This window comes from Peromyscus maniculatus, chromosome 16 (assembly GCF_049852395.1).
Source record: "Peromyscus maniculatus bairdii isolate BWxNUB_F1_BW_parent chromosome 16, HU_Pman_BW_mat_3.1, whole genome shotgun sequence".
Lineage (NCBI taxonomy): Eukaryota > Metazoa > Chordata > Mammalia > Rodentia > Cricetidae > Peromyscus > Peromyscus maniculatus.
The window spans coordinates 50,981,397-50,996,997 of NC_134867.1; the positions used below are offsets into that span (position 1 = coordinate 50,981,397).

The 15,601-nt window shown below is 40.2% G+C and overlaps 1 protein-coding gene across 3 annotated transcripts in view; it reads right to left on the reverse strand.

Moving 5' to 3' along the window:
* Window positions 1–735: 735 nt before the first annotated feature.
* The window catches only part of Ppil4 (peptidylprolyl isomerase like 4), a 33,655-nt gene continuing 18,789 nt past the window's right edge, over window positions 736–15,601 (reverse strand). Inside the window, exons 10-13 of one of the 3 annotated variants that reach the window (XM_006984446.4) lie at window positions 15,280–15,391; window positions 12,599–12,695; window positions 8,563–8,710; window positions 736–2,599 (exon numbers count right to left, since the gene is read on the reverse strand). In XM_006984446.4, coding sequence (XP_006984508.1) covers window positions 2,348–2,599; window positions 8,563–8,710; window positions 12,599–12,695; window positions 15,280–15,391 — 609 coding nt within the window. In that variant the 3' untranslated portion in view covers window positions 736–2,347. Of the gene's footprint in view, window positions 2,600–8,562; window positions 8,711–11,115; window positions 12,696–15,279; window positions 15,392–15,601 lie in introns of all 3 variants that reach the window. The other 2 variants (XR_013045113.1, XR_013045112.1) reach the window with 2 other exon arrangements.

Here is a 15,601-nt window from a genome sequence, read left to right on the forward strand (position 1 = left end):
AGAATAGATCTATTTAGCTAACTCTACAACATACAGAGAAAATACGTCATATATACATAACAGGCCAATACTGTTTATCCTTTAGGAGGGAAACTGTCACTTGCAACAACATGGATGAATTGGGAAGACATTAACACTGAGTGATATAAGCCAGGCACAGAAAGATAAATTCTATGTGACCTCATTGTTATGGGAGGGGAGTCCATAAAAGTCGAATTCAAGAATGAAACGATTGGCAGGCGAATGTGGTTTGAATGAAAATGCCCCATAAGGAGTGGCACTATCAGGAAGTGTGGCCTTGTTGGAGGAAGTATTGTTACCGGGGGTGGGCTTTGAGGTCTCAGATGCTCAAGCCAGGCCCAGTGTGGCACTCTCTCTTCCTGCTGCCTGCTGGTTCAGATGTAGAACTCTTGGTTCCTTCTCCAGCACCATGTCTACCTGCATGCCACCATGCTTCCCACCACAGCAATAATGTACTGAATTGTAAGCCAGTCCTAATTAAATGCTTTCCTTAATCAGAGTTGCCATGGTCACGGTATTTCTTCACAGCAACAGAACATTGACTAAGACAAGGAATAAAGGAGATTTGGGTCAAAGAGTGTGTGTTTTTTTTCTAGATGAAAGGGAGAAATGTCTGAGAAGTACTATAGAGAGTGCAAGCTACAGTTAATAATAATGGAGATTTCAAAATCCAGAGGCCAGAGGAAAGAAGAAAAAAAAAAGTGAGCTGATAAATGTTTGTAAATGGATTTACTTGTCCCAGAATATGAACATATATAAAAACATATTACACACCCATAAGTATATAAAATTACTGTCAAATGTGTAGGAAAATAAAACAGCTTCTCATAATTTGCAATAAAGGATATTTTTTTCTTGAAATGTTTGGTGCATACATTGTTACCATTTCAATATTCCAGAGCTATTAAATCGTCACAGTTGTCAGTAGGTGACTTCACACTGTTCCCAGCTTGTCTTTTCCTCATTTTTCCAGACCACATTTTAGAATCATCTGTGAGCTGGGCAGTGGTGGTGCAGGCCTTTAATCCCAGCACTCGGGAGGCAGAGGCAGGCGGATCTCTGTGAGTTTGAGGCCAGCCTGGTCTACAGAGTGAGTTCCAGGACAGGATCCAAAACTACACAGAGAAACCCTGTCTCAAAAAACAAACAAACAAACAAACAAACAAACAAACAAAAAACCCAAAAACCAAACCAAAACAACCAAGAACCATCTGTGCAAGCAATACTTACAGTTGTCTATACAGGATAGCTCTGTTTATTCATCTCTGTGTTTACGTGCATGCACAATTTTGTGAGAGGTCAAAGTCAGGTGTCTTCCTCAAGCATAGTTCTTGAGACAAGGCTTCTCATTAACCCTAGAGCTTCACCTGTTCCTGCCTCCCAGTGCTGGGCTCTAAGCATGCACTGTCAGCCTGGTTATGTGGTCCTGAGGATCTGAACTCGGTCTTATGCCTGTGAAGCAAACACTACCAACGGAGCCATCTCCCTATCAGGATGCTAGCCTCTTACGTAACTAAACCTCTTCTATTGGTGGTCAAGAATATGCACGACACTGAAGCAACACCCGCTCCAAGCTGCATGTGGACTGATACTCTGGTGGCTCCCCCTGCTCCCATACAAATCCACATACCAGGCAAATTAAGCAACTACAATTGTAAATGCATTGAAAGCTCAAACCATATAGCCAGATAGTGCCAGGCCCAGATGAAGCTGTTCACAGTGGTATTGCTTAGATAGCAAAAACTAACAAACAACTCAAAGGCCCATCAACAGAGCAACAGATCAACTGCATCATATTCATTAAAACTACGTAATACAAATGAATCAACTCTTTAAGAAGTCACAGAAATAAACATACATTGTGTCATTTATATAAAATTCAAAACCATATAAGATTAACAGCAGGGCAAACACAACTCAGAATGAGAATTCCTGGAGGGAGAAAGGACACATGGAACTTCCATAGCAAGTGACACTTTATCTCTTATACTCTGGCAGGTGCACAATTTACTATGTTTTATGTCTTATATACAAGTTTATGGACTTCTGTGGTATGAAATGCTTCCTTTAAAAAGACTGAAAATATGAAAGATGTTAAATATGAACACTACCATGTATGCATAACAATAAAATTTGTATGAAAAGTACACACAGAAAACGCCCCACTCTCCCAGTGCCCCACACCATCAGTGTTAACCTGAAGGCTAAAACGCTAGCATGGAGATGCAGAGTTAGCTGTGCCAGCAGGAACTCTGAGAGCGTCTGTGAGTGCTCCAAGTCAGGCAGGAGCAGACCTGCTAGCCGTCTGCTTCCTCCTCTGCCCTGTTCATCTGTACTTAGATTTTTCTTTGTCTTTGGACTTCTTTGGACTTCTGCTTCGGTCTCTCTTTCTACTCCTTTCCCTTTCATAAGGATCTGTCTGGTACTTGGGTTTGTGGCTGTTACTATAGTGACCGTCCCTTTCTCGAGATCGGCTACGACTGCGGTTCTGACGTCGGTCTCTTTTTTCGCTCTTCTGTTTCTCCCAACAGCTTTCTTCATCTTCATAGTGGCCAAAACCCATTTCTCTGTAGATATCCTGTCAAAGGAATGTAGTTTTAAAGTCAGTCAGCAAATAATCATCTATGAGCACTGTCAATTGTGGAAGCCTAGAAAAATCTGCCATTAGCAAGCCAATGAAACAGCTCAGATTAATTTGATTTTTATTTTCTGTGCCCAGGTGTTTCGTCTGTATGTGTGTGAGAGTGTTGGATCTCCTGGAATTGGTGTTACAGTCACAGACAGTTGTGAGCAGCCATATGGTGCTAAAAATTGAGACCCACTTTGCCTACCCAGCAGGCAAGCTGCAGTTAAATACTACTCAGCTTCCTGCTACCTAGGAAAACCCAAACTTCAACAATACAAAACCACCTATGAAATTAAGGTATAAGAGGAAAAAATTAAACAGATGCTTCTCTGAACTGAATAGCAACAGTGTGAAGAAGCCAGTTAGAGCACCTTAGGAAACTGGACTCTGCCAGCAAACAGTAGCACACAGGAACATCTGAGCTACACCCACCACCTAACCTGTGCTGAAGTTCCTGTTAGTAATTATGTCTTCAGACTAAAACAGAAAACATCCATGCTGAGCTTTCTTATAAAGAAGAAGAAATTAATACAGCTATACTGTCAAATCAAAATATAAAACCCCCAAAACTTACTTTAGTGACCTTATGGGGAAAAGGTTAGAAAATGACAAATCAGAATCTTAACACTTTTATCGTTACAAACACTATTATTTTAAGACTTAAAGGGGGTGTGTAGGTGTTAGAGGACAACTGCCAATAGTTGTTCTTTCCTTCACGTTGCTGAGACGGAGTCTGCTCTCTTGTCATTTCTGCTAGGCTGGAGTAGCGTGTTCCCACACTGGTCCTTAAGCTTCTGGGAGACCTTCCTGTTCCTACTTTCCATGTCAACACAGAGGCGGCGAGGACACCACAGAGATGTGGCCCCACAGCAAGTTTTTTTTCCTTTTTTTTCTTTTTAAAGGGAGGTTCCAGGGACTGAACTCATGTCATTGGATTTGCATGGCAAGTGTTTTTACCTGCTGAGCCACCTCCTCACCCCTTAACATTCTTTTAAAACTGTTAAGAGCGTTTCTTCCTTTTTCTGCATGTCAAAAGAAAAAGACTGCCACTGTCAAGTTTTAAGTCATCAGAAAGTAGGGGATAGGAAGATGGCTCAGTCATACGGTGCCTACATACCATACAAGGGCCTGAGTTCAGATCCACAGCTCCCATATGAAAACTTAGACAAGGTGGCCTGTGCCTGTAACCCCAGCACTGTGGGAGTAGTGACCAACAGATCCCTAGAGCGTTCTGGTCAGTGAGTTTAGCCAATCAGTGGGCTCTGAGCTCAGGTAGAGATGCTGTCTCAAAGAAAATCGTATGGAGGACAACAAACGAAGACACTTAACTAGAATCTCTGGCCTACAAACACACTACACAGATACATACTTGCATACAAATATATGCACAAAAACAAATACAAAATTTAAAATATCCCCCCCCCTCAAGTAGGATAAAAGGTTCCTAATACTGGGGAGGAGATAAGCTTGAACATATCCACTTTTGCATTTCTTTAAACTTTAGGCTGAAGATGATGCCCCAACATTGTGGAGAAACCTCGGGTGACTGTCCAGGCAGCTGGCTATTTCTGTCAACTCACATTTTTTTGGAAGCCGCTTGCTTGCACTTCCTATTTTACTAGGCACTATTATTTCCTTCTTGAGTCTCTGAGGGAGTTGAAGATTAGATTATAGTTATAGTTAGTTGAAGATTAGATAGTTATAGTTTTCCTTGTTAAGAATTTCAGAGAAGAAACTCACTAAAGAGGTGTAAGTGTATAAATTTGAAAGACTTTATAAGATAGTTCTCTGTTAGTAATACAAGTTGGGACAAAAAGTGAATCAGGTACATTTTGGACTTACCAAAATAGGATAGATAATGGAATGTTTTCTCTGAGTTTGTCAAATGCAAATGGATTAGACATTGTTGAGGTATTTATTGCTTGTATATATTGTATATAGTTATTGTATATAGTTTTTTTATATTTGTTATAACTTTATCTTTTTATTAGAATAAAAAGGGGAAATGTGGTGATACTTTATTTGTGCTCAAATGTGATATTTTATTTGTATGTTAATAAATAAAGTTGCCTGGAGATCATCTCAAACACAACATTTATCTCAGATCTGGATTCACAGAAGATACATAAGCACAGGTTTGAACACCCGTAGCTAAAAGCAACCTGGGCTTTGAAAGCTTTAGTAGAAAACATGTTAAACATCCATAGGAATGTGGTATGACGACTATTTTAAAAGATTGGGTTGACCTAGAACTAAATTAACAGAAATGAAGAGAAAGGAGGTAGACTATGGAAATGGTTTAGTGGGGATGGCCTATAAGCCTAGTACTGTGGGATGGCAGAGACAGGAGGATTGCTCAAATTTGTTGGCTACCAGTCTGGCTGCAGGTCTGGAAAGAGGCCCTGACATAAAGGACTGGGTGGAGGGTGATGAAGCCTCTTTTAGCCTCCAGAGGATACACCCTGCATATACACGTGTACAGGTACTAACATGATGCACACATACACACACACACACACACACACACACACACACACACACACACAAATAGTAATTTTCGAGGGAGGGAGGAGATACTCTGGTTAGATCTGCATTATGGGTCAATTCTATTAGAATAACAACAGAACTAAGAGAAGAAGAGGATCTGTTCCTGGTAAAAAGAGCAGCAGTAGACTAGTTAGGAATGTAAATCTGATCTAAACTATGGCTCCACTGCTTACTATACGTGTCAACTACAGGTCAATAACAAGCATCTTCCTTTATAATTTCTTCATTGTGAAACAGGGATAAAGAGCTTATCCCACATTTTAAGGACAAAAAAAAAGATTTTATTTCTTTTATTTTTATTTATTCATGTGAGGAATATTTGAAAGAATGGACAAAGATACAGTTTAAAAAATCTGTAGCAGGAACCGGGTGGTGGTGGCCCATGCCTTTAATCCCAGCACTGGGGAGGCAGAGGCAGGGGGATCTCTGTGAGGACAGCCTGGTCTACAGAGTGAGCTCCAGGACAGCTGATCTATACAGAGAAACCTGTCTTGAAAAACCAAAAATAAAATAAAATCTGTAGCAGGACATGAATGATGACAGTATTTAAAAGAGCTAACAGGCTATAAAAGGAGCGAGATTATGCCTCTGTCAGATGACACGGAGGGGTACGAATGATGCTCTTCAGGAGTGCGTATCAAACACACATTTACTAAAATATCTTTTAACTCTAGGAAAGTACTAAGGACCTGTACTGAAATCTCCAGCATTCACACAAAAGCCGGCCATGAAGTACAACTCTGTAACTCCAGTGCTGGAGATGAGGAAACAAGAATTTTGGGAGTCCCTCTAGCCAGCCAGTCTAGCCAAATGGCAATACCAACTTCAGGGAGAGACTATCTCAAAAATAACGTAGAAAGCTTACACAGGCAAGTGTGCTTAGACATTCACGCTAACATCCTCCTACACAGAGACAGACAGACAGAGGGAGAGAGACAGAGAGAGAGAGAGAGAACACTATTAAATGAAGACCAATATAAAATACATCATCACTGTCGGGCAGTGGTGGCACACACCTTTAATCCCAGCACTGGGGAGGCAGAGCCAGGTGGATCTCTGTGAGTTCGAGGCCAGCCTGTTCTACAAAGCGAGTTCCAGGACAGGCTCCAAAACTACCCAGGGAAACCCTGCCTTGAAAACCAAACCAAAACAACAACAACAACAACAAAAAAAAAAAAAAAAAAAAAGCCATCACCTACAAGAGAAAGAAAAAAGGGGGTGGGATGGGGTTCAAGTTACACTTTGTATGTGTACTATTCTGTAGGTTTTTCCTTCAAAAAAAGCCAAAACCTCAGAGCCTCACTATATTGCTCAGCCTGGTTTCAAACTCTTGGCCTTCCTGCTCAGACTCCCAAGCATTACAACTGTAGATGTGTGCCACCACAGTGTTCAGTTAGATTTTATTTTTGAACCTTATTGTTTTAAGAACTACAAACCATTTAATCTCAGCACTTGGGAGGCAGAAGCAAAGGCAGGTGAGTTGGAAGCCAGCCTGGTTTACATAATGAGTTCTAGGCCAGTTAGGGCTACACAGTGAGATCCTGTCTCAAAACAAAGCAAGCCACAAAATAAAACTATAAACCAGACAAGTGTTTGCGCAATCCATTAACCTGATATGGAAACCGAGACAACCTGCCTGTGGCAGGAACAGGCTCGTGTCCTAGCCACAGGAGAGCTGCCGTCAGTGACTGTAAAGCAGCAGCGCCTTGACAGCGCCAGTGGAAGCAGTGCGATCAGCCAGAACAGACAATGTTCGCACACTTGCCCACATTTACTGTAACAGCCTGTCCGTCTGGGAAGTATTATCTCCTTTGTCAAAGAAGGAAACTGTGACTCAAAGTTAACGTGCCCAGGTCACGTCCATGGCAAGCAGTACAGAAATGTCACTCTTAACTCTGCGAACGGCAGAGCCTTGGCTCTGCTCACCCTGACCCATCTCTCCATCTGCGTCTCTTGCTTTGCATGCTCACACCCCGTGTTCCCTGCCTTCTCACCTTAGTCTACTGAAATTGTTCTCATTCGCCAGGATCGTCTCAAAGGACGGACATGAGGTAAATAAAAGCAGGGGGGCTATGATGGAGTGGCTTTCTTTTCCTTTTAATTTAACAAAAAGCCAAAACAGGCTAGAAATAATTTCTTTTCATTACCATTGTTTTAGGAAATATGCTGATGTTCAGGACAGTTTTGAGGTGATGTTTATTATGAGTGCTATTTCTATTTTATATCTACAGTATAGACAGGACATAACCTCGGCCATAAAGTGTGATGTCCTATGTAGTAAATGGATGCAACCCAAAAGTCATATTCAGCAAATTAAGTCAGTGTCAGAAAGACAAACTGTGTAAGCTTTCTCTCATTGTGACTCTACATTTTATATAGTCATGTACATATCGATTAAATATAGGAGTGAAACTGTCCAGGCCCCGGGGACATGGGGACTAATGGGAAAGGAGTGGAAGGAATGTTCACAGCAGGAAATGTGTACACAGAAGAAGATTTAAAATAAAATTAAGCGGCTGGAGAGACTGTGCCTCAGACAGGAGTGCCGAGTGTACACGCAAAAGGAACTGAGTGCAAGTCCCCGGAACCACATAAAGGGCACAAGAGGTAACCATAGAGCTATGAGGAACAGAGACAGGAGGACAGCTGGGCACTGCTGGCTGCCAGCCTAGCTCCAGTTCAGTGAGACCCTGTCCCAAGGGAGTAAGATGGAGAGGGATACAACAGGACACCAAGTGTCCTCCTCTGGCTTCCCTGCATACATAGCCCATGTACATACACTACATAAGTATACATACACATAGTTTTTAACTTAAAGTTTTCAATGCTGAGGGGCTGACAGATGGCTCAGCATTTAAGAGCATTTACTGCTCTTTCAGAGGACCCATGTTCGGTTCCCATCACCCACATAACGTTGGCTCATAACTGCCAGCAACTCCAGCTCCAGGAGATCCAATACTCTCTTCTGACCAACAATGGCAAGCACTATGTATTTAACAGACATGCATAAATTAAATAATAATAATAAACCTTTTAAAAAGTATTGACAAATTAAGCTAATAACTAAGAAGCAATTGTTCAACACAGCCAAATTTGTTTTTTGTTTTATTTTTATGAAAATAAGTATCCATAGGTAAGGAGATCACTCTTGGTTAAAGTGTGGAAATACATAATAACTGAAATTATTCTGAAAACAATATTGATACCCTGTGGGATACATTCTTTAAAGTTAAAGCCCATTATCCTGTGTGCCCATTGGGAATTACTGTTCAAAACTACCCCTTACTCCTAAATTACACCACCAATATGCACTGTATAAAAGGATAGGATATTGATTTCTCCATGTGTAAGCCTGAGGTTAGAAATACCTGATTAGGATTTTTGATTGGCATGTATTCTTCATCTTCCTTTTCTTCAGAGCAGTGACGTGTTTTCTTTTTGTGTTTTTTACTTGTGTGTGAGTGGCTTGATTTAGAGTCTTCTGCCTGCTCATCTAGTATAAGATCATATTTTGCACTGAAGCATTAAATTAAGGACAAATAGAATAAATAATGGAAGCAACTTAAGAAATATGGTAAACAGAGGAGGCCATAAAGCCAACTGTAACTTAAAGCAAATAGCATCTCAAAGCACAGAATACCTTTTTTGTTTTGTTTTGTTTTGTTTTTTTGAGACAGGGTTTCTCTGTGTAGCTTTGCGCCTTTCCTGGAACTCACTCTGTAGCCCAGGCTGGCCTGGAACTCATAGAGATCCGCCTGGCTCTGCCTCCCAAGTGTTGGGATTAAAGGTGTGTGCCACAACTGCCCAGCCAGAATACCTTTTTAAAAAATACATTTCTAAAATAAGTAACACAGTCTTCATTACAGTCAAGAGAAATGGAAGAGATCCTGGCATCAGCCAGCTAATAACCACCAGGCAAAAATTATAAGTAGGATGGAAATCAAAATATATTTGTCAATAGTATAAAATAAAAAACCCTAATTTAGAAATTGAGGGATGTCATCAACTAGAAAAACTAAAGGTATTATGAGCCCCAATGCCAGAGACACTCTTTAGCCAGAGGGCACACCACATGACTCTTCTCAGGTCAGTTAGTAGAGAACCCAGCAGTAAACAGTCATGATGCGGAAAGTCCTGGAAGAATTTATAGCAACTAAAATAAAACTAAGTTACATGAAAACAGATATACATATTAAAACCATTTTTAATTATCCGGAAATGAGAACAATATTTAATAATATATAATAAAATACATTTTAGAATCATTGCTAATAATTATTTTTAAAGGCTAGGAAGGCCTATATGAAAATTAAAAGTGAAAAAAAGCTTAAGTCAAAATACTGTATGGTTGATCCCAGGCCTTAGGAGACAAAGCTGGCAGATTTCTGTGAGTCTGCGTATATTCCAGCAAATTCCAGAGCAGCCAGAGCTACATAGTAAGACTCTGTCTCAAAACAAACAACAAACCAACCACACAGACAGGAGGAACGGCTCAGAAGTTCAGAGTACTAGCTGCTCTTCTAGAGGACCTGTGTTCTGTCCCAGTACCCCGTCAACTGGATTAAAACTGCCTATAACTCCAGCTCCAGAGATCCGACACCCTCTCTGGTCTCTTCAGGTACCCACATTCACACATGCACATACCTATACACACACACACACACACACACACCACATAATTTTAAAAACAACTTTTTAAAAAAACTTCATAAACATTAATACTTGTAATCTCAGCTACTCAGAAAGCTAAGGCAAAAAAGATTAGTCTGAGACTAACCCGGGCTACAAAGTAGGCCCTGCCTAGGGAAAGAGTGGGACCCTACATACATAATATAGTAATTTTAACTTCAAACTCTGTGAGAGATAAAGGCTTGAAAGAAAAAAATATAAAAAGCACCGTTTGTGTGTAACAGAAGTGAGCAACTCTTTTCTAATTTCATATAAAATGGTATTTAATTTTTAATTTTAATTGGAGCCAAGGGTGTAGCTCTGTGGTAGCAAGCTTGCCATCATGCAGAAAGCCCTGGGTTTGATCCTAGCACAATACTAATAGTAATAATAATAATAATAATAATAATAATAATAATAATAATGTTTTAAATCAGAAATAATCAATTTCTCTAAGGGAATAGAAAGCTTTAGAATAAAAGAAAGCATAAACTGGGCATGGTGGCACATGCCTTTAATCTCAGCACTAAACCAGCTTGGTCTATGTAATAATCTCCGGTCTATATAGTGAGCTCTAGGACAGCTATATAGTGAGACCCTGTCTCAAAAATAAACTGAGAGAAGGCATAAACCTAGTATACAAATAATCTCTAAATTGCTCTCTGAAGGTTGACTTCTGGAATGTGAGGAATATGAGGAAGCCTAGCACAAAGTGCTACTTTAGTTGCATCTGGGACTAGAGTCAACATGGGCATGTCCTTTAAGGACCAGAATCTAATGTCTGTTTTCTTTTTTTTTTTTGGTTTTTCGAGACAGGGTTTCTCTGTGTAGCTTTGCGCCTCTCCTGGGACTCACTTGGTAGTCCAAGCTGGCCTCGAACTCACAGAGATCTGCCTGGCTCTGCCTCCCGAGTGCTGGGATTAAAGGCGTGCGCCACCACCGCCCGGCCTGTTTTCTTTTTTTAATGTTTGTTTTCACAGTGGCACAGTTTAGGCTTTCCCTGAACATATCCCACATACACATACGATCAAAAGTTAACAATATCCTTTCTAGCTTTCCACAAGACAGCCAGAGACGGACCACCAGTTCCGTTATTACCTCATGATCTACAATTTCTTTACTCTTTTATACTATGTCTGGTTATTTCCATGTTCTTCAAACTAAAGGTCCTAATTCAGCGATGAGATGTGGAATTTATGGTTCATAACTCACAATTTTGGAAGTCACATAGAATAAGAAATAGAGAATAGCACCTTAAAAAAATACTGTTAGTTGGGGTGTAGCTCAGTGGTAGAGCAATTGTCTCGTATGTGCAAAGTCCTGGTTCAATCCTCAGCACTGTCAGAAAAAAAAAAAGACAAAACTTGTGTGATTTTGTTTCAGTTGTGTGTGAGGGGCATGTATATGAAAAGGAGGATATATGATTGCACTAGGTAAGATGCACACTTGATTTTTTTTAAAGATGAGGTTCTTAGTAAGTCACCAAGCCTAATCCCGAAGTAGGCTCAAGCAATCCTGTCTGAACTGCATGCATGCGCCCCACCCTCCTAAACTTTGGGTAAAGAAAAGAGTAGCAAGGGTGGGAGCAAGCGCAATCAGTAGAGTGGTTGCCTAGCATTCATTAAAATATTTTGGTGCTACAAACTTTAAAATAATACATTGACTTCCTTATAGTCAGAACAACCTCCATGGTAAACATCTCTGCGTTATGCTCTGCAGCTACATTTCCTTTATTTGTCCTCTACACTCCCCTTCTTAGTGGTTAGCCTAGACTTAACCTCACACATGCCAAGGTAACATTTGCACATATTCATCTATGCCTTTGATGATTCTAAGCTTTAATCACATGCCTCCCAATGTCCTTTTTTAAGGACCGACCTCAGCTTGTTGGTCTGGCTGCCTGCAAAGCCTCTTAGGTTGATGCTGTCAGCTCTCTTCAGACTCTAACACATCACAATGTTTTGTGCAGACAGGCAACACATTTTAAAGCATGAATATCTAAAGGCCAACCTGATACTCATCTCTCCTTGATGAATACTTGGAGAAGACATGCCTACGTAACACAGGAAAAGAGAACTCCTTTCCATCAACAGAAACTAGGAAACAAAGATGCCATTTACCAGACAGGATTGCCAAAGAAATGACCTTTGCAATGTGTAGAGTGATAGATTTATAATGGGAAAATCAGTCAAACTAATACGAATGACATAATGCCAACAGTATGTTTCACTGCTTTTTACTTGTCTCAACGTAAAACTTGGAAGAACCTGAATTACATGGTCAAGTCAATAGATTGGTTTTTAGTCCTCTAAATGTCAACTCTGGCACTGAACAGGAAGGAGCCCTAAACAAAGTTTTAGAAAATCTTTGTTGCTAAAATGACAAGGTATTATGCAGGAAAAAAGCAATCTAATTAATTATGTGACAAAGAACTACAAGATTTTGTTATCTAGCTAAGGAAATTAAATACAGGAGAAGGAATAACACAAAACATTAGTATATATAAAAATAACAAACTTACCTGAAGATCATTTGAGAACACTGGGTAAGTAGGAAGGTATTTAATGTAAGAATAGGGGGTAAAATACTTAGGCTTAAGTTTCTTTCAAACCTAACTTTCTCCATAATACCAAGTATAATGAAAAAGCCAAGTCTACGGGAGACACTGGGAAGCTGTGACCGTCACAAATGATCCACCCAGTGGACGAATGTGCACACGATTCTTGTAAAGGATACTCCTGTTTGGGCTTTACTTTTTCTTTCAGAACCAAATTGGATGGTTTATCCTGTTCCTTTTCATACTCCTTGAAATCACTCTTGGTATATTTCCCACCTGTTTATTAAGAGGGAAAAAGAATTAGTATCACATAAGGAAACACTAACAAGCTTATAAGTCACGAAGGGCTACACAGGGCACACGCTGAGAAGCAGGAAAAGTGAAGAAGGACAGAAGGCCCCAGCAGAGCTGCCTCTGCTGTGACTTTAGTTCTAAGTGCATGGTCGGTTTTCTCGGTGGCCATATGCTGCCATCTACCGACATTCGTGAATATTACAACGTCCAACACCCACACTACACTGTTCAGGCCAACAGTGCATCAAGCCAGCAGCTAACACCACACCTAAACAGACATGTAATTTCCCCCTACAACTGTAATCACACTATGTAAAAATCACAAGCAGCCAGTCTGGCAGAGAATACAGGACGGACACCATGCTAATTTCCACCATTACTCTATCAAGAGCGAGTCAAAGTCATTCTGGTGAGACTGGTGAGCCAAGCTGGAACAGGTTCTCCTTCAGCCGCAAGAGAAGCTGACTCTTCAGCATTACGACCCAACTGTGAACTAAAAAGTTCTCTTTGTGAAACAGAGGGAAATCTGTGCCCTCTAAGCAGTGGACTGAGAATGAATTTGATCTATAAACAGGAAGCCAAAGAGGGAGGCACTGGTTGGGAACCTGCAGTGTGTACTGAGGAAACACACAGCATGGCTTCTGGTGAAGGCCATTGTGAAGGAACAACGGGGAGAGAGAAAGTTCTTCAGAGAGACCAGATATTTATCTGGGTTTTTATAGGCCTTAATAAAAAAGATCCATTCATTTTCACAAAGCACTAGTCAAAAGAGCACTGATCATGTATTTCAACAGTAGGGAAGAATCACAGGAGAAATGGAGAGCACAGGACCATGATCCAAGTCACTTCTCCTAGCAGAGATCCCAGCTGCCAGGCGCCTTCCAGCCACCAGCTCTAGTAATGGATCTCTCCCTCTTCTAAAGCCTACCACCTGCCACCAAACAGTCCTACGCATTTCTTATTTTTAAATGCAGTGAAATCATGGGAAACGAGTTACAAGTGGTATAGAAAAAGTAATCTTGAGGCTGGAGTGATGGCTCCATGGTTTAGGGCACTGTTCTTGCAGAGGACCTGGGTTCAACTCCTAGAACCCCCCGATGGCTCATAACTCTCTGTAATTCCAGTTCCAGAAAATCTAATACTCTGGTCTCTGCCAGCACCAGGCATACACATGGTTCACATACATATGTACAGGCAAAATATTCAGACATATAAAATAGAAATAGATAAATCTTTTAACAAAAAAGAAAAGGTAATCTTCATTTTCCTGGTAAGATTTAGCACGACATGTGAATAACTACCAAGGGAAACCTGTTGTGTTGTTGCTGTTTTGTTTTTCTGAAACAGGGCCGTAACTCTGTAGCCCTGGTTGGCCTGGAAGTGGCGATGTGAACTCATCTGGCCTCAAACTCACAAAGATCCACCTGCCTCTGCCTCCCCAACACTCAACCCTAAGTGAGACCTTTTAAAACCAGGGTTAAGAAATGATTTTTAAAACTCAGCTAGGAATATAGTCCGACGACGACAGACACATACTTAGCATCTGTGGGACTCCTATGCCCAGTCCTTGGTACATACGCACATGCACACACATGCACAAAGTTCACGAGATAAAAAATTACAGCTAGGGTGGGGAGTCAACACTTAGAATCTTAACACTCAGAAGACTGAAGCAGGAGGACACTAAGTTTAAGGCCAACCTAGACTCCATAACAAAACTACGTCTCAAAAATTTTTAATTAAATTTAATTTAAAAATTTGAAACTAAAAAGACAGAATAATAAAATAAAAAAACTCAGGATCCAGCATATAACAGATCCAAACTTAAGTTTGGCATGCCTGTATCAGGGACTTACATGCAGACATACAGCAGGTGTGAGAGACGCCACGCATACATGGCCCATGGAGGAGCTCAGGCAGTAAGTGATGACACACACTTAACGGAGGAGAGAGCAGCCAATGGAGAGAGCCAACGAGCACATATACTCATATGAAATGAGCTCTGAAGACACATTACCAATGGGGACGCTAAGACACTGAGTAATGTAATCTGCATCCTTTGAACTCTCCTTTTTAAAATGAGGAGGAAAAAACATATGCATGTGTGTACAAAGAATGGCTGTAGAAAGAACAGGCAACTGGTTATTCTGGGAAGAGAAACTGGGCAGATGAGGAGTGGAAGAGAATTTTATATAACAACAAAAACAAGAAACAAAACTTTTAAAAAGTTTGTATCTAAAAGAATCAAATTATCAAAAAAGTCATAATTATTTCAGAAATAGATCATGTCTTCAATGGGTAGTTCTAAATAGCTTACAATATAAGCAAACGCTAAAAACAATGGTATTTTCATCCATCAACACATATATACACACATTCTAGATAGTAGCTTTACAAAATCCTAAGTGACCTGAATTCTATTAACATTCCCCTTAATTAACAACACAAAATTAAAGCACTTATATGCATGTGTACACACACACACACACACACACACACACACACACACACACACACACACCTTTATTGAAGCAGAACATCAATAAAAGGAGATAAACCAACATACCTTTCCCCTTCCACTTAACCTTTGCAACAGACTGGCTAAAATCCACATGTATTCTCCTGTCATCTATAAGTACATTATCCATTTTGAAGAACGCTTTCTCACAATCTTCTTCCTATTAGTGATTACAAAAATTCAAGTATGAATGTTCATAGGAAAGATTTCTGCAACTATTACAAATACTGTAAACACAAAAAGGCCATTGTTACTAAAATTAATATTCAAATATTTCTTATTTACCAGATATTAAATGCATTGCATCTACTATCTCAATTAACCTTGGTAATAACCTTTTGAGGTTCCATCTATGTATTATCTCAATGAG